Raw genomic sequence first — 18,736 nt, 5'->3', positions numbered from 1 at the left:
CCACGAAATCCACATATGGATCCATAATGTGGATCCATATCCATTCCATTCCATTCCACGTAGGCTTCAGCTTTTCCACATCCACGCCACGGAACCCCTTCCACATGTTCCACATGTGGAAATTGTGGAAAGGAATGGAAATTTAGGTGGGGTTTGAAAATACCTGGATTTCCTTGTGAAATAGCGCATACCCTAAGTACTTTCCATAGCCAATAACAACGCAATAGCAACAATTTTCCACTCCGTTTTACCCGTACACAAAGTTCAAACAAGTCTATTCTAGGAGGGTTTACTATTACTCACGCCCTGACTACTCCAAACCGAAATGGCCACCCTTCATCCTACCAAGTCAACCACACCCGTTCCAGAACGTACAGAAGAAGACAATCAACGACTCTTTCAGCTCTACAAAGGCTGGACCTTGACGGAGAGAGACGGCCAAGTGCGTCAATGGGTATATCAGTTCGGCTACGATATCCAGCATGCCGATAAGGGGGAACGCCGATGGGTGTGTTGCCTTTGCATCAAGCAAAAGCGGCCGAGGCCAAAGAGTTACGCCATCAAAGGGTTGCAGAACGCTGAGGGTCACCTGTACACGGACCACAATGGCATCATGGATCCGACAGGCAAGAGGCAAAAGCCTACAAAGGCATCCGAGAAAGCACATCAGTCCATTGCAACAATCCTACAGTTGAACCCGAAGGAGCCGAAGGAACAAGATTTGATCAATACCTTGATCAAACGTTTCGACAAAACTGTATTCCAGCAGAAACTTGTCAACTGGATTGTCAACTCTAACCAATCCTTCTCGATCGTCAACGATCAAGATCTTCGAGACATCTTCAACTACCTCAATCCATCTGTCGAGATCACAAAAGCTAACATTACTGACGTGACCGTGCGTGCCATCGCAGAACGAGAATTTACCAACAACATGGAAAGAGTGAAAGATGCTTTGCGAAAGAGTCCGGGACAGATCCATATCCAGTACGATGGCTGGAAGTCTGGTAACCGACACGCCTTATACGGCATCACATGTGTGTTTCGGGATTCAAATAATCGGCCACAGAAGTGTGTCCTCGGACTGCCTGAGCTTACAGAGCGGCACACAGGCGAGAATATCGCCGGGCAGATTATCGAGATCATTCGGGAGTACGAGATCAGCGATAAACTCGGGTATTTCACATTGGATAATGCCGGTAACAATAAAACCTCGATGGGGGAGCTTGGATTAGAGTTTGGCTTCGACTGGGAGAAGCGATGGGTTCGCTGCGTTGGCCACGTTGTCAACATAGTAGTGAAACAGATGCTGTATGGCAAGAACCCGGATGCTTTCGAGAAAGAGGTCTTCGAAGGACTTCACACGGCAGCGAAGGAGCATGAAGTCTGGAGGAGGCGAGGCTCTGTTGGAAAATGGCATAACTTTGCTGTTGTAGGTGGCTGAGTCCCCGGCTTTATTTGTTATACTCACGAAGACCTAGGAGGTGAGCAGATCGGACACGTGGACCGATATGCTCAAGAAGGTACAGGCTGTCGAGAGCCAACTCTCTGATGACGCTCAGCTCAAGAAACACCGTCCAGTTGGAGTTGTGGTCGACAATGCTACCCGGTGGCTTTCTCAATTCTCGATGATTGAACGCGCTCTCCTCTTGAGGCCATTTTATAATTCTTTTGTCCAGAGAGCGTCAAACGAGTGGGAGAAGGTCAACTTGACGAGAGCTGGCCACATCAAAAAGGGCTCCAAGCTGCCCTTCTTCCTGAAGGAAGAGAATCGCATGACACCTGATGATTGGCATGTGCTCGGGACTCTTTACGACATTTTGCTTGACTTCCAGCTGGTTGTGAGAGGCCTTGAGGGCGATGGACAGGGAAAACACCGGAGAAAGGTCGAGGAAAACGAGATCGACCCTCCACTGTCTGGTAAGCCTTAGACTTCTCAAAAGCGGCCCGATTCTTATTTTAACAGATGGCTTGTACAGGAACAAGCTGGGATCTTATTCACGCGTACGAATTTCTTCTCGAAACCCTCGAATCCGCGAAAAGAGCAGTCGCCAATTTTCCGCACGGCCATCACCTCGCTGTCAACATCAACCTGGGTTGGCTCAAATTGAACGAATACTACGAGCACCTGAATGATAGCCCCCTGATCTATGGCGCTGCAGTTCTTCATCCTGCCTACCGGTGGGCACTGTTTGACGATTTGTGGGGAGACGACGACGAAAGACAATTGTGGATTACCAAGGCGAAGGAGATGGTCCAGGATCTCTGGGAGAGAGAGTATAGGGACCTGGAGGTTGATGACCCAGAGATTGAGTTGCCTGCCAATAAGCGGCTGAAGACCTCAAGAAACAAGTTCACAGCGTGGCGCACAAAGAAGCGAGGACTGACGACTGGAGGGATTTCTGTTACCGAGTCGCCAATTCGATCCCCAGCTCAATCCCCTAGGTCCTCAGTTGGCGGTCTGGATCTTGATGAATACGAGCAGTGGCAGCGTGATATCGAGGATGCTGATGCTTCTGTCACAGATCCCTACGAATACTGGCACATAAGGCGACTCAAATACCCCCGGTTGTCTAGGATGGCCTTGGATCTGCTTACTGTGCCACCAATGTCAGCCGAGTGTGAGAGGCTATTCTCGACCACTGGCCGCATGGTTACCAAGAGCCGCAATAGGCTAGATGCCAGTACAATTGGGCTTTGCCAGACACTACGGAGTTGGTTGCGCGCCGGTTTGATCGGGTCGCTAGATAGGATTCTAATGGACGAGTGACAAAAACATCGACGTCACCAAGGCATGGATGCGATCCACTAATTACCATTGTTAGACAAAGTAGGTTTCCATTCCACAAATTCCACAATATGGATTCATTTCCATAATGGATCCATTTCCACCCATTCCACATCGAAGTTATTAGTCAGCATCCATATCCACGCCATATTCACAAATGTGTCGTGGAGTGTCGTGGATTTGAACCCTGGTCCTGCCCCCCTGCCTCGTCTGGAACGGCATGATGGAACAGCTTCCGATCCTCTAGGTGTTCCAGCAAGTACTCCATACCCGTCATCACTTCCCAGAGCCGTCCGTTACCTCCTTCGCTGCCCCAGCCCTGCGTTCTCATAGTCTGTAGATAGAATGGCTCAAGAATAAGTTTGATTTCTGCCAACAGTCTCCAGTCATCTCCCTTCAGCATGTCGGCCTCCGGTAGCCATTTCTCCACTTCTGGGTGGACCAAGAACGCCCTGATGTCTCCCTGCTTGACGAGCGCTCGAGAGATCATGAGATAAGTGGAGTTCCATCTCGTATCGTTATTCATTACGACCTCTAGCTCTGCCGTCGACTCACTCGCCAAGAGGTATTCTCGTGCTTCGTCGTTCTCGCGTGAGATCCTTTTGAAGAGCTCACACCTCTGAGGGGAAGATCTGATGAATTTGACAACATTGTGGAGCTTTCCCACCGGCCCTTTCTTTCTCCAGTGTCGTAGGTCATCCTCGCGCCGGCCGAGAAGATCAAATACCTGCGATTCGGCCTCGAAAGACTCGAAATCTTCGCCGTAGAGAAAGGCGCGAGCAACCAGGTTCAGGATATGCCCATAGCAGCGCATACGTCTGGCCCGAACGTCCGCCAGACTCATCTCTGCGTCGAGATCTCCGTAAAAGTTCACGAGACAGCTGTCGTTTGAAGATGCGTTGTCCGAGATCACGGTTCCGACTCGGTCCTCTATCTTCCATTCTCGCACAACTTGCCCGAGCGTCACCGCAAGACTTTCTCCGCTATGACACCCTAGCTGGCGACGGAGTGCCAATAGGCGCGACTGGTGCTTGCCCTGGCGGTCAAGAAAATGAGCTGTGACTGCCATAACAGCATGCCGATTAGGCGATGTCCACAGGTCGAACCCCAGATGGATTTTAGTAAGGGCATCTGAGAGCTCCTGCTTGATCTCATCTTTCTTAGACTTGTACGTGTCATCCAGCAAACGGCCCATCGATTGCCGGCTCCATGGTATCTGGTCAGCTAGGTGAGGGTCAAGCTGCCAAGCGAGCTGCTGAAAGAATGTATCGCTGAAGAAGGAAAAAGGAACATTGGTGTTGATCAGAAGTCCCAGGCTCAGTTCTCGGATCATCTTGACTCTAGCACGCGGCACGGCGCTGTACTGCAAGCGTCGTCGCTTAGGCCGTTCAGATTCATCGGTTGACAGATCTGGATCAGCTGCTTGACTGCTCTCGAAAATCCTGTGAGACCTGGCGTTGGTCAATAATGCTCAAGCTCGCGACGTCACATTCACATTCACATACTTGCGGAGATGGTCCGCTGCCGAACTCGTAGCAGCAGCGGCGAAGAACTCAGGCTGACCCTTCGCGTCACACAAACGACAGGCCCAGTAAGGACTCAAAGGACTATCGTTAGTGTCGATCTCAACAAGAAAAAATCCATGGCGCTTGATCCAGCTCTTCCGGCCCTTCGAGCCCTTCCGGGACAAGGACTCTTCCAAAACATATCGTTTGTTCCTCCACACTGCTCGCGGAAGATCTGCAACAGTAGGGTGGTCTGGCAATGCCGACTGCGTCGTCAGCTCGAATTGACTCGCCAAATTCCTCGGTGGTCGAAGAAAAGAAAAGGCAGAGGGTGGAGGCGAAGGAAGCATGATGTCGTCGGATTCCATCGGGTTAGGCGTCGACTGGTGGGAGGAATGGTACGCATTGAAAGGTAAACAAACTAGCACTGACGCGACTTGATGTCGCTAGGACGGGACGTAAAAGTTAAGGAGCTACTTTCTCCCCCACCAGCCTGACCGTGGTACTGGGGTAGCTCACTAATGGAAGGCTTGATGGATGACTTTGATTGGCTGGGGTCGCTCACCAGCCAGGTTCCGGGTAAGCTGTGAAAGCGCGGTCAACGGTCTGGCAGCATGGACGCTGGATGGCATATTGTGTATCAAATATATCAAATGTTATTTCAAATCGAGGATTTTGTATTTGTTTGATTGAAATAAAATTTTGGCATAGTTGATTGATTTGTTTGGCAATTTGTTTGATTGGATTTGATCTGGGGGCTGCGCTGCGACTGCGTACAGTAGCCCATCTGGAATATACTGGTGATGAATGGGCAGGTCATGATTTTCATTGACTGAGATACGCTGTAAAATCCAGAACGCGAAACCCATCCCGTTTCTCTGTCATTTTAGTGCAGGACTTCGGGAATGGAGAGTCTTAATTCAGAGACATGAGTCAGGAAAGAACTTTCAATTCAATAGTGAACAATCAAGTTCGAATGATATTTCTTTTTCACTCAGCACTACTATGCAGTATAAATAATAAACCATAATATTTCTTTTATTCATTTCTAGCATGCCCATTCCGAAGACGACCAGACTGAAGCGCTAATAACAAGCTCGTCACTTTGCCGAAATTGATCGGTGAGTTTTTTTGCAGTCTTGTATCTTCTCCAGCCATCAGTCACGGCTGAAAAGTATTTGCGCTCCTCATTCTTAATTTGTTCTGGTGATAAATCTTCTAATACCAGCTCCATTCTCACTTGCTCCATATCCGGTCTCTGTTGCAGATTTCGAATATGCTTCAGAGGAGAAGCAACGCTGATATCTTTTATCAGGCCATATAAAGCAGAAAAGTGTTGGAAATCGCACAGTGAGTCCATGTTGACCCATCTTATGAAATGCCATATCCTCTCTGCGTATGACCAGAGCACAGAGCTGGCGCCGTTTGTTACTCCCATATGGTCCATGAAACTTGTCCTAAACGATGCCGTTGCTGAAGCTGATGGTTGATCTCTCGGATGGGGCATACCGGGTGTTATAAGAAGCTGGGGAATAGGGACCGTGGAAGCAAATGACCAATCAATGATGCAGGTGATGTTGTATTCTTCGTCGACGAATATGTTGTTGATACTAAGATCAGGATGGCTAATTGCAAAACCGCTTCCGAAGCATTCAGTGACTTCAGGATGATTGGTTGTGGCCAAACTTGGTATAGCACCTTCGAGAGCTTTCCCAGCAGCAAGGTAGTCGAAGCGGTTTTCACTGCTGTCTAGCTTCAAGCCAATTGTCACAAAGTCGTTCCATAGGTCTGTCGCTCGGCGATACGTCTCGGGATTGTCAAATTCCCCCTCAGTTGGTACTGGAGCTCTAAAACAGTGGTGGCTCATATCAAGATCCTGAACGTGTACTAGAAATGTGTCGAGCAAAGAGCGATAAAAGACTTCGTCATTTGGGAACGGCCCGCGTTTGATTTGCGAGAGGGAATAGCGATCTTGAAAATGAAATGCCGGATTTAGTGAATGCTTTGTGACGAAACGTCCGTCTTCTTCAAAAAGCGATCCGATCTGGTCAAACTGCAAGCGGAGTAGCTGGGAAGATATTTTCCCGAGTTCTGTCATGACCTTTTCCTGGGCTTTGTGAGAAATGGTTTCGCGGTTGTTGTACATTCGCAATGGATGGGGACCATTCCGCCATGACCAGGAAGCCAGAGAAGTTCCCTTGGCTTCACTCATTAAAATATAAGGGACCCCGACATCGTTTGATGTAGTGCAGCTGGTGTTCTGTCAGAACTATTGGTTCGTGGCTCGTGTTACCAAAAACATACCTATAATCATAAACGCTTGGCACAGGTATTGTGCTGTGTTGCGAAATGTACTTCATCGTTGCCACCTCACTCGCAATCAGGTCTGACACCAACTCGTCTGGTAGTCTCGTTCCAAAAGGCTCTTTTCGTGGTGTGCGAAAGATCCATTTTACGCCATCATCGAATGAGATAATGAAAACCCAATTGAAGCTGCCACTGAGCGGGATTTGTGACGGATCGCATGAGCAGGGTTTTTTCCGCAAATCACGCGCCAGCCGAGCGACAGCTTCGAGGTCCAAAGACGGGCGGAAAATACCCGGTGCCATTACGACCAGCAGACGGCAACCTGCTCTCCGAATGAAATGATTGAAGGTAAGGTAATCAATCTTAAAAGGTTGGAAATTTAGTGTGGGGAAGCCAACCTCTTGACTTTGTGCCTGAGGCATTACTGCGGAAGCCACGTTTTAGGCAGCCATGCCAATCACATGGTTCTTTATCCAAACAATAAATCCCGAAGACTTTTCAAATTCTTCTTTCACAATGATCATCACTTGAACCAATTCTATCAGACTTAACTACCAAAGTGTCTTATTATCGACATGCCTCGAAAGCGCCGGCAGCAGCCAGGTACTCCTCCAGACCTGCCTGAGATACCCCAAGGTGCCTACAAAAAGGCATATTACCCCCACCCAGATACGGTTTATTATTGTTTAGGTCAGATGAAATAAGCTTTTAGATACCCTATGCGCTAAGGCTTCTTAGGTGATGGTTTTTGGCGCCGGGGTACGATAAGCAATGAAACTCAGAGTACTAGTCTTCATGTTGTATGTCATCCATTACGAGTGCTTCGAATGCCCGAACTAATGACTCCAGGTGATTGACGAGGATTACGGATTATCCTATTCTGTCAGTGTCGAATACATCCGCAAGAGAGCTGACTGGGATTAATGGAGTCTTCTGATGAATGGAACAAGCAACAGTGACCTTACTCAAGTAAAAAATCAATGTTAAGCTTCAGTTCCGGGTTATGGCCTAACGTACATGATAAGCATATGTCCCAAAAGCTGCCGGAATGATGACATGATCATAGAGATCTTGTTGGCGCTCCAGTGACAGAGCGTTCTGAGTTGATGACGTCATGTCTTTTGCAGCGTTCGGGAAGAAGACAAACGCGGAGAATGGTACACTGTGTGCGTTGAATGTCCCGAGTTTAATATGTCGTGTCCTTGCCAGGTCCAGTCCGCGTGGCTGAATTATCTCAGCTTTGGATATGTTCAAGGCTGCAGAGGGAAGAAAGGACAACCGAAAGCTGTTGGGCGATTGGATTGCTTGAAGCCCTTTTGCCCCAAACCAGATGCTATCGATGTCCCATTGCCTAGACAATGACAGCGCTGGTTGACCAGCATGGCAAAAAGCCTGTGATGATTTGCTAAATGAAAGTGGCTGGCTCGGTTCGTCGGCAAGGAAGCTTTTTCACTGCTGGAAAGAGCTGCTGGGGTCATAAGAGCCCGTCTCACCAAACGCTGTGGACAGAGGAGGAATAAACTGTCGAAGCTGCTCGACACGCTCCCGAAGAGAGTCAGCGAGCCCGGCCTCGTCACCCTCAACCCGACGTGTACCTAGCCCAAACACTCAGTATTATATTAACCGTGACGCTAGGTTATTGCAAACATACAATTACACTTAGAGCTATAGAAGACCTTAAAAATCTGGTCGTAGGCACGTTTATACGGGTCGAGGAACTCGGGGGTCCATCCAGTATTTCCTTGCCGAATATAGTCGATGAAGCTTTGCAAGGTCTCATTGCGTGGCTGAGCGGCGGTCAAGGTGGCATCATCACCCAAGCTATCTTGAGGTTCGACGCTAGAGCTCCCTGCATCGGCCTGCTGAAACACGAAAGGACATTGTACAGACGTACTTGTAGTGGCACGACCGTGATGATTTGTCGATTCCGATGGCCTTGGTTCAGTCGAGGGTATCGTCGGTGGAATACGGAAAATCCTATCATGAAAGAACAGATGACATGATCTGCAGAGCTGAGAATGGACCTTGTTGTCTGTACCTATGTGGACCGCTTCAACCCTGGCATACCCGCAACCGCGCGTGGCAATTGCACTCCAATCCAGTGGGGTATTCGTATCTTTTTCCACTTTCCACTTTCTGCAGTGGTGGTGTGGGCCATCCTGTAAGTGTCACTACCCCGCCTTGCCTGGCGCTTGATCAAAGGAGAGGTTGACAGCTTCCACGGCTCGCGCTGCAGGTCTGAAATTTTTAGGCAGTCGCGACCCGTGGATTTCCTGCCTAGACAGATCATCTGTTACCATATTTACTCAACAACAATCCGTTTTCAAAACTGTCCATCCAGTAACAAAGTCCCCAACGGCTATTCAAATAGGATATACCTGTTTGTGGTAAGTGTAGTCCTCTGGCTAATTGAACGTATTCAAGGACTAAGTCTCCATTTGTTAAAATATGTTAATAAGCATTGGCAGGACATGGCCTCGAATCTAGACACAGTTACGCAACGATTAACTACCGTCAAGCTCGAAGATAAGCCAGCCATAATCTTCGTGAATAACGCAACTGCGATAGCAGAACTGGTCGACTCTCTCGATAGACCTCCAACAGTTTAGCCGTCGATTTTTATCGACCTTGAAGGGGTAAATCTTTCTCGCCATGGCTCCGTCTCTTTTGTAGACGGATGTCCAGTTGCTGACTCTTGCCCTTCGTCATAGTTTGATACCTGCTCTTCTGGGAAGAGGTCGGGAAATCGACGTTTTGCGACATCAGCAGATGTGAACACCCCTTCATCTAGCATGTCTTTAAGTGACGTTACAATAGGTGTAGTGCCATATTCATTGACTAGTTTCCTGGCATTCTTGGCAAATCCTCGTTGGCCCTTCCTTATAACCAACTTAAGGGGCTGTTCCTCTGGCTCTCGTGCTGCAATCCTCATCAGTGAGGGAGAGTTTTTGAAAGCAGCATAGACCCTTTTGTCATCAGGGAGGGCCGCTTGCTCGTCACGTTCCCCGGTCGTTGCTTCCTCCAGATGGCAGCCTGGACAGATCACTGTTGTGCCAGGATCGCCTTCACTCTCGCAAGCTTCCTTTGCTTTGGTACCCGTCCTTCTAAAATTGGACGGGTCCCGTCCCAGTTTCCATATGTAGTATAGTTTTCTCCGCTATCGGACCGTCAGTATCATCACCTTTACACTTGCAAGGTCCAGTTCCAGATTCAACAACACCGCTGAGGTACGACGATGCACGAGCAATCCACCAGAGATATGGCACGCCAAGAGATGATTGGTATAAGGCCCAGCTACCGGGACCTCACTAGGTAACCGCCAGTATAGAAAAGCAATGGGCCTGCCTTTAGCATATCCAAAAGCAATCTACAGCTGGTGTCTTGATTATTAACAAATGGGGAGGTGCTACGCAACATCAACGAGCCTAAGGGAAGGGACCACAGAAGAGATGGTGGCTTATTTAGACTAGGACAAAGCAGAGCCTGATCGCATCGAAGCACAAGTAGCTCGAGAGATTGAGAACGGGCGACTGTTCACAAGCAGAAGAGGCATGGGTGAGCTTTGGGAAATAGCCTAGCAGGATATCGATGAACAAGAAGCCTTGTACTCGACCGTGGAAGAGGAAGAAAGCTGTATTGTGGCACAGCTCTAGCTCTAGTAGAATTTGGAGTAAATTTGGAACTCAGATATGTCGTGGCTATTTCACCTCAAGCCAGTGGTTCGTTGAAATAGCTGGTAAATGGGACTCGTTAAACTACTTGAGGCAGTGGAACAAGAAGGCATGAGGTAATCCGATAGCGGGAAGAATTATACCAAATATGGAAATTGGGACGGGACCCGTCCAATTTTAGAATACAATACAAGTCTATTACGCCCGGTAGGCCAACGCCCAATGGGCTCTGAAGCTAAAGGTACATACACTTCGCTAGTTATTGCCTTGTTCTCGCCAAGCCCATACAATTCCCACCTTGTTCCTTCCAGTCTAGTCATTGCTTTTCTTCTTAGTCCTCGTGATTGTTAGTAGTACCATCCAGGACCACCTAATGCATAACCCCACCTAACGCATAACCAAAATTTCGCTCCTCCCATACAAAATCCAAATTTTCAATTGCATTGTATTCGGCCAGGCAGGAAGATACTCGCGAACGAAGACCTACACTATATTGCTTTTTTCATCGAATTTTCATTTCGGCTTGAATTTTTCCCGTTCCGCCCCGTAGCCTGGTTCTCTAGCCCTTTGAATTTTGTCGCATTTCACCTCATGTACCCTAGGCGACTCCATCCACTCAAGCCGAACTTTCACCTAATTTACTTGCCACAACTCCTTTCGTAATGGTTCACCGTTATTATACCGAAGATGACGTAGCTGAGGCTATATTCGACACCACCGATAGAGGCCTCTCACAGAATGAGGCGGCCCAGAAACGTGGAGTACCTCAGTGGACCATTTCGAGACGACTTTCCGGTCAAGCAAGCAGGATTGAACGTATTCAGGCCCACCAGCGTATTACAAAGAGCCAGGAGGAGACGCTTATTCGTTGGGTGCTGCGACAAGAGTCTCTAGGCTATGCTCCCTCGCACAGCCAGGTCCGCGCCTGTGTCGAGGCCATCCTCCAATAACAAGGCGATAACAAACCTTTAGGCAAGCACTGGACCACCAGGTTCGTCAAACGTCACCCCAAGCTATCTACCAAGATTGGAAAACGTCAAGAAGCCGCCAGATTTGACGGCTTTACTCCGAAGGCGGTCAATTGGTACTTCGATATCAGGGAGAACGAGTACGGCTGGATCAAGCCTGAGAACACAGTTAACGTGGACGAGGGCGGTATAATGGCGGGTTTCGGTAAGTCTTCTGCAAATACTCTATAGGCTTTTATAGGGCATAGCTAATTGGTTGTCCATGAGGTCTGGACAGCCTCGTGATCGGGAGCTCTGACCCGAAGAAGAAGGCGATGTTGAAAGGCGTTCAGTCGCGCACCTGGACTTCGTTTATTGAGGCTGTCACCGCAACTGGCCGTGCTTTGAAACCGGGAATTATCTTTAAAGGAAAAGAGCTGCAGAAGCAGTGGTTCCTTAACGAATTCGAATTAATAGCGGACTGGCACTACATCACATCACCGAACGGCTGGACAGACAACCATATTGCTCTCGAGTGGTTGAAGGACGTTTATCTACCACAAACGGAGCCTCGTGATGCATCGGATGCGAGACTTATTATCCTTGGCGGTCACGGGAGCCATGCGCAGGTGAGCATTTCGGTGTTTTCGCCGCTGAGTCACCCGCTTTAGGGTCGCTGACGAGCAGTCAGGACGAGTGGATGGCTACGTGCTTTCTGAATAACGTCTACTGCTGTTACTTACCAGCACATTGTTCCCATGGTCTGCAGCCATTAGATAATGGGATTTTTAATGTCATCAAAGGTGCGTACCGGAAAGAACTCCAAAAGCTGGCTAGTTTGACCGATTCTGCGCCGGTTGACAAAGCCAACTTTATCCGGGCATATGCGAAAGCCAGGGAGGCGGGCATGAGGAAAGATGTTATCTTATCCGGCTGGAGGTTTACTGAAAATTGGCCAATAAATCGGTATAAAGCTCTAGCACATCCTGAAATTCAACGGGACAAAGAAAAACTGCTGGAAGAGTTAAAGACGCTGAGCCCTCCTCAACTGCACTCAGATGATACGCCGAAAACGAGTCGGCAAGTAAAGGAAATGGCCAAACACCGAAGCCGTCCGACCAGGCGGAAGTACAGTAAGATCGCAAAGGGATTGGAAGCTTTAGAGATGAAGGTGGCCGTTCAGAATGCGCGGATTACTGGCCTCGAGGAGCAGATGGCCCAGGTGCGGCGAGGGAAGAAAAGAAAGGCGGTACCAAACCCGAACCGACAATTCATGGCTCTGTCGGAGAATCTAGCGGCTGGAGAAGCTCTCCCTGACTCAAAGGAGGCAGAAATAGAGGTGGATGTGGATGAGGAGGTCGAGTCGGTGATTGAGGTGGGTGTCAGGTCAGAGGACGAACGTGATGACTTTATGGTCGTAGCAAAGCACTGCCAGCGCACACGGAGCGGTCGGGAGGTCAAAAAGCCACGCAGACAGTAAAAATTGAGCAATTTTCTAGAAACTTTCTCCAAAGCCTCATTTATTAGTTGAGAATCGGGCCTGTTTTTGTGGACATCAAAATTTGGATTTTGTATGGGAGGGGCGAAATTTTGGTTATGCATTAGGTGGGGTTATGCATTAGGTGGTCCTGGATGGTAGCAGGTCAACTTGAAGCCCAATCCCTCCAAGTGTTCAGTTTCCTATCTTCGGCGGCTGAAGCGAGCCTGCTGTTAGTTATTTGAGGCGTCAGAGAATGTAGTTAGTTAGTTAGTATTGATTTCTTGATGCTAGGTTAGTATCGCTTGGACCATGTCTGTTCCAGGCGACCTGTAGCGATCGCGAACCTGATTGTGGCTCGTACTGCGTCCATGTTTGGCGTCCATTCCTGACCGTCTGATGCTGCCTTACCCAGGGTTCAAATCCACGACACTCCACGACACATTTGTGAATATGGCGTGGATATGGATGCTGACTAATAACTTCGATGTGGAATGGGTGGAAATGCTCTACCGTTTCCTTTGCCCGCCCGCACGGACATTCATCCGTCGGTGCTGCCCTGATCTGATATAGGTAACCGCTCAGTCGCGCCATTCCGGTTCTCAGTTGTGCCAGCACGCTGGCCTCTTTCCATGATAATTGATCGTACAACAGGTGGGTATGTTTACCAGGCAGAGCCGAGTCGACCCTTCTAGAATGCCTGCCCACTCCATCTGGTAGCTTCCTCTCCATTCGTAGATCTGCCCTCGTTCGATTAAGAATTGTGGTCTTTGCTTTGATCATTCCTCTCCGCGGTATCATGGACGGCTCCGTTGCGTAACGAGCTGACATCTTGGCTGTCTTCTGGATTTTGAGCTCGCTGTCGCATGGTAGCCAGATGAGGTTGACTCTGTTTCCATCTCCTCGAAGCTTCTCTATAGCATCATATATCTCTCGTATATGTCCTTGACCTGACTGCTGGCGGGGGTTACCTATAGCTTGTGCAGCCGATTTGTTACTTGTCGCGATCACAATGACTCGATACTTCATCTCCGGCAGGTAGTTGAGACCATGAGCGATCGCTGCCAGTTCGGCTGTGTACGGGTTGTGTTCTTCCCTCGTACCCAGGGTGACCGAAAAGGCTTCGTTGATCTTGCCGGCTCTTGCCACGGATATGGGGATTCTGATAGCTACTCCCATGCCGACTAGATCATTCCGCGCAGAGCTGCTTGTCGCTATCCTGACCGCCCATCCTGCTTTGGCTAGCTCTTTGATCTTGTCCTCTTCTTCCTCTCCTTGACTGTTCAGTATGACTTGTAGGCGTGCCTCCCACGGAGCGAGGGTGAATGGCTGAATGACTTCCATGGTATCCTTCGGTACCTCTCTGCATACATCCGCGATGCGCCTGAGTGGAGATATGAAGCGCCTGAAGGCTTTGATTCCTCGTAGGAGATTCCGGACCGGGTTGGTCCGCGGCAGCGTGTGTATGTCTACCCATAGCTTGCTTGCTCGTCTCCAGAACCTTTCTTGGATGGTCGCTATGTGGGCTTCAGCTTCGGCCACTCCTGTCGCCACACTTGTAAAGGATCCTATGATTGCTTGTGCTCCTATCCTTTGTACTCGATGGATCGCATACGCCGATACTGTTTTGCACGCATGCATCCAGACGTTGGAGGCATAGTCCACCACAGGGGCTACCATGGCTGTAAAAAGCTGCCTCGTTGTCGAGGGAGCCATTCCCTTCAGCCGTTTCAGTTCCATCGCAGCTCCTAAACCCTTCGTTGCTGCCCTTGCGATGTGTTGCTTGTAGTGAAGCCGTGAGTCCATGATGACCCCCAGGATCTTGACCTGATCCTTCGGAAAGACTCTCTCACCCTTAATAGCAAATGGTTCTGAGTCTACTCTGCCTGTGTACCTGGTGAAATGTATGATCGCCGTCTTTTCCGCCTCAAATGTCGCGCCGCTGCGTCTCTCCCAGTCGAGAGCTTTATCAATTATTGCTTGTATTCCTCTCCGGTTGCTCTGGGCTGTCGGTCCCGATACCCACGCAGTGTAGTCATCGACAAATGCAATAGCCCCACCATTCTTATCGATCTGAGTTTGCACTAGATCTGCATTGAAGAATAGAAACAGTATCGGCGATAGGGGCGATCCCTGCGGAAGTCCTGCTTGTGGTAGAGGTCGGTTTTCGGAACTTTGGCCATTAATTACAATGGTTGCAGTTCGCTCTGAACAAAAGGCATCGATCCAGCGCAAGAGACCCTCGGGGTGTTGAGACAGTGTGGCTAAGGTGGTCCGACCTACTGGTGGCTAGGATGTGGATACTATTTAAGGAGCTGTGCTCCTCTCAGGCACATGTAACTTAGAACATATAACAACACAATGAACCCATTTTTGTTTCATCAGGTTATGAGCCCGGAGGGCACTGTTTTCTCTAATTCTAAAGCTGAGTGTTTCCTGTCTCCTTTCAACCTCTCATTGCTGGCACAGAAGTCGAAAGACTTCCTTCCACTGCGCATGCACATTCAGCTTAACCTGGAGCTATCTCCTTCGCATATTTTGCAGAGTTTATGAATCAGCTGACAAGACAGGTCTAGAAATATCGCCAGAAGGAGCCTTTGATCCCTCCATTCAAGTTACTGAATTCTAATCATTGACTTCAAACCATTGATAGATTCTCAGACTGCAGCCTGGCTTACGAATTGTCAAACAGGCCACGATAGGAGTAGTGGCCTGACTTCGAGATTGCAGAGACGAATGTCAGCCCACTCAGGCCGACATAGGCCAAGATCGCCTGAAAGTGGTCTGTTAGAGAGTCGGAATCAGACCACCACCCCTTTTCTGGGTCGGCGGGAGAGTTGCAGTCAATTTCGTTCCCCTTGGAAGACGAAGCAGACAACCTCTACAATAAATGCCATTGCAGCAGACATAGCTATGATCTCTTGACGAAAGCAAGAGGGCTTCCCAGAGCCCAATGCAAAACTAGGCAAAATCGGCCGTTTGCTATACTCTCCTACCACCGGCTTCTCGAGAACCCCACAATGTCACTCCCCAAGGAACCGCTCAACCTCGTGGGCAGTCCCGGCACCATTCCAAAGCTGGAGCAAACCAGCCAGTGGCTAACCTGGAAGAGAGAAATGCTCGACCTTCTGGACATGTGTGGATATGGAGACCTTCTGACCAGGAATTCTCAACCACCAACAGAAGGTAACGACCTTGCAACCCAGATTGAGGCCTGGAGGAGCCGCCAAGATCGAGCATGCGGTGCCATTCGAAGTCGTCTCGGTTATAACGCCCGAGTGTTTACCACGGGGATCTCGACGGCTCAGGGAATGATCAACCACCTTGAAACCCGATATCGGCCCGTCGGAAGCGCCATCTTCCAAGAGCTCGACCGCAGGTATCAAGAACTCACCCTTGAGTCTTGCGATTCAGTCATGGAATACGCAAATAAGCTTCGTCAAGTCAGGGCTGAACTCTTGGAGATGGACGAAACCTGCCAGATCGGGGAACCGCATTTTGTCAATAAGTTCCTTTGTGGACTTGGTCCGGACTATGAAGTGTTTCTCACTGCCTTCAATCAGAACCATAATATTCTTCCTATCCGAGATCCAAACAATCGCGACGTTGTTCTCAAAGAGGCCGTCACGTTCGAAACCGCCATCTTTGCTGTATCTCAGGAGGAGGACAGACAAAGAAGCGCTACGGCCAAGATTGCACATAGAGCCATGATGGCTCAAGATGTGTCATGCTGCGGATACTGTGGAAGAAAAGGGCATGACAAGTCAACTTGCTGGAAGCTTCACCCCGAACTCAGAAGAGAGCGTAGTAAAGCTGGTTACGACAGACGACAACGGAAAATGCAGAGTCGGGAGAAAGAAAGGGAGAAGACGACTGATGAACTGGAATCTGCCACGCAGGCGACTCCTGCATACCTTCAACCTGATCAAGCTCGACTGGCTCTCTGGCAAAATGACTTCCAAGGCCACCTTGGATTGATTGGCTCATCAATCGGACCTTCTAGTCTTCACGCATCTCTCCGAACTCAGGCCCTCGAACGTATCCACGTTTTGGACAGTGGGGCCTCATTGCATATCTTTTGTCGACAGGAGAACTTTACATCACTTCACAAGTACCACGGTCTCCCGATCAATGGTATTGCGGACGTAAAGGTCATGCCAGGAGGATGTGGAACGTACTGCCTCCGTGTGCAAGGGCCCAAGGGGTCGCAGAACGTTACTCTTGATAGCGCTCTATATGTTCCAGAAGGACACTCTAACCTCTTGTCCGTGTCAGCACTAGAGAAGAAGGGGGCAGAGGTTGTCTTCCGAAATGGAAAGGCAGTGGTCACAAACAAGGGAAAAGTCGTCCTCACTGCGACAAGAATCTCAGGTGTCTACGTGGTTGACGAAGCTGAGGAAGATCATTTTCAAACCGCTTTGGCCTCCTTTTCGGTGGGAGATCCTCGACTTCACCTTTGGCACGAGCGACTCGCACATTTAGGAGAGAGGAATATCAAGAGACTGATGAATATGTTTACTGGAATTCGACCGGATAATTCTACATCAAACCCATGTGGGGCCTGTGTGCAAGGCAAACTCAGGGAATGTCCTCACATTCGACCGATCAAGAAAGGCACTTACCCTCTGGAGTGTATTCATGCGGATATTGCCGGACCATTCCCAGAAGTGGGAGTAGACGGGAGCCGGTATTGGGCCTGCTTTATTGATGACTTTACGCAAATGTCCTGGGTGTATCCAGTCAAAGAAAGGTCAGATTTTGAAGAATGTTTCCAACATCTATTGGAACAGTTCGAAAGACCGGAAAGACGATGCCACTTCCTGCATCTTGATCGAGGGGGAGAAAATCGAAGCCACGTCCTGACCAGGTTCTGCCGGGACAGAGGAATTAAACTTTCCTATACAGCAACTGAACAACACGAACAAAATGGATTTGCTGAAGTTCTCAATCGAATCATCCTGGAAAAACTCACACCGACACTGATCAAATCCGGACTCGCTTTGAAATGGTGGCCGTACTTCCTCAAGGCAGTAAACCGCATCCGAAATCTCTGTCCTACGGCGAGCATTTCCACTACTCCTTACCAAGCCTGGTATGGAGATGTTCCCGACCTCAGCCATCTGCGAGTTCTTGGCTCACGAGGATGGGCTCTGCTTCCATCCTCTAAACGAAAAAAGATGCAGTCAAAGAGCATTCCCTGCCAGCTTCTCGGCTATCAGGGCAGTACGAACTATATACTTCTTGACGAAAGGGGACGAGTCTTTGTGTCTAATAATGTTGTCTTCTCTGAAAACATCAAAAACATCGAACCAACACTTGGCAATCTCACGCATCAAACGAGTGACCGGAGGCCATCGCAACGACGACGAGTAGTCAGAGAAGGGGATAGCGATGTGGAGAATGCCATCGTTCTAGAGCCGTCGCCCCTTCCGATCGCGTCGAGAGAGGCGAACAGAAGCGGGGAAACAGGCCGTGGAGACGCGACGCCGGATGAGCTCCTGGTGGGAGATACAGGATGGGATCCAGACCAAGAGTCAACCAGATCGAGTATCCATGTTGCCACAGACGAGCGCGAAGTGTCGTCGGAAGAAACAGAGGAGCATGCAGAGTCTCGGCTGCCGGAAAGATCGACCAGGGGACAGCTGCCATCGAGATACATACTGGCCAGCACAAACTTCGCCTTCCTAGCAACAGTTGCAGAACAACTGTACCTAGTCGCTCGCGACATCGATCAGTCCGAACCAAGAACCTTCAGGGAAGCCACGCAGGGTGTACATGGAAAACTCTGGTGGGGAGGACTGAAGGATGAACACAAGTCTCTGGTCGAGAATGGTGTCTGGACCTTAGCCACTCTTCCCCCAGGACGAAAGGTCCTTCGAGGCAAATGGGTGTTCAAGCTCAAAAGAGGAGAAAATGGGCAAGTTCTGCGGCACAAAGCTCGCTTTGTTGTGAGAGGATTCGAGCAAAGGGAAGGAATTGACTTCAACGAAACCTTCGCCTCTGTTGTCAAGCCGATGAGCTACAAGATGATATTCGCCATT

The 18,736-nt window shown here is 49.3% G+C and overlaps 3 protein-coding genes across 3 annotated transcripts; 1 reads left to right on the top strand and 2 right to left on the bottom strand.

Annotated features, from left to right (window-relative positions):
• Nucleotides 1-325: 325 nt before the first annotated feature.
• FOXG_22729 (uncharacterized protein) lies at nt 326-2,770 on the top strand (the record flags this gene model as incomplete). Its single annotated transcript, XM_018403141.1, has 3 exons — nt 326-1,432; nt 1,482-1,920; nt 1,980-2,770. The coding sequence occupies 3 exons, from the start codon at nt 326-328 to the stop codon at nt 2,768-2,770; spliced, it is 2,337 nt and encodes a 778-aa protein (XP_018258082.1).
• A 2,455-nt stretch (nt 2,771-5,225) lies between these two features.
• On the bottom strand, nt 5,226-6,959 carry FOXG_22728 (uncharacterized protein). The gene is made up of 2 exons (XM_018403140.1): nt 6,598-6,959; nt 5,226-6,545 (listed from the first exon to the last, which is right to left on the bottom strand). The coding sequence occupies exons 1-2, from the start codon at nt 6,900-6,902 to the stop codon at nt 5,342-5,344; spliced, it is 1,509 nt and encodes a 502-aa protein (XP_018258081.1). The 5' UTR covers nt 6,903-6,959; the 3' UTR covers nt 5,226-5,341.
• Nucleotides 6,960-8,049: 1,090 nt separating this feature from the next.
• On the bottom strand, nt 8,050-9,532 carry FOXG_22727 (uncharacterized protein; the record flags this gene model as incomplete). The annotated part of the gene is made up of 3 exons (XM_018403139.1): nt 8,050-8,195; nt 8,252-8,459; nt 9,413-9,532. The coding sequence occupies 3 exons, from the start codon at nt 9,530-9,532 to the stop codon at nt 8,050-8,052; spliced, it is 474 nt and encodes a 157-aa protein (XP_018258080.1).
• Between the last annotated feature and the right edge of the window lie 9,204 nt (nt 9,533-18,736).

The sequence above is a fragment of the Fusarium oxysporum genome, chromosome 14, assembly GCF_000149955.1.
Source record: "Fusarium oxysporum f. sp. lycopersici 4287 chromosome 14, whole genome shotgun sequence".
Classification (NCBI taxonomy): Eukaryota; Fungi; Ascomycota; class Sordariomycetes; order Hypocreales; family Nectriaceae; genus Fusarium; species Fusarium oxysporum.
Note: the sequence above shows the minus strand (reverse complement) of the source record. Positions and strands in the feature narration are given on the sequence as shown.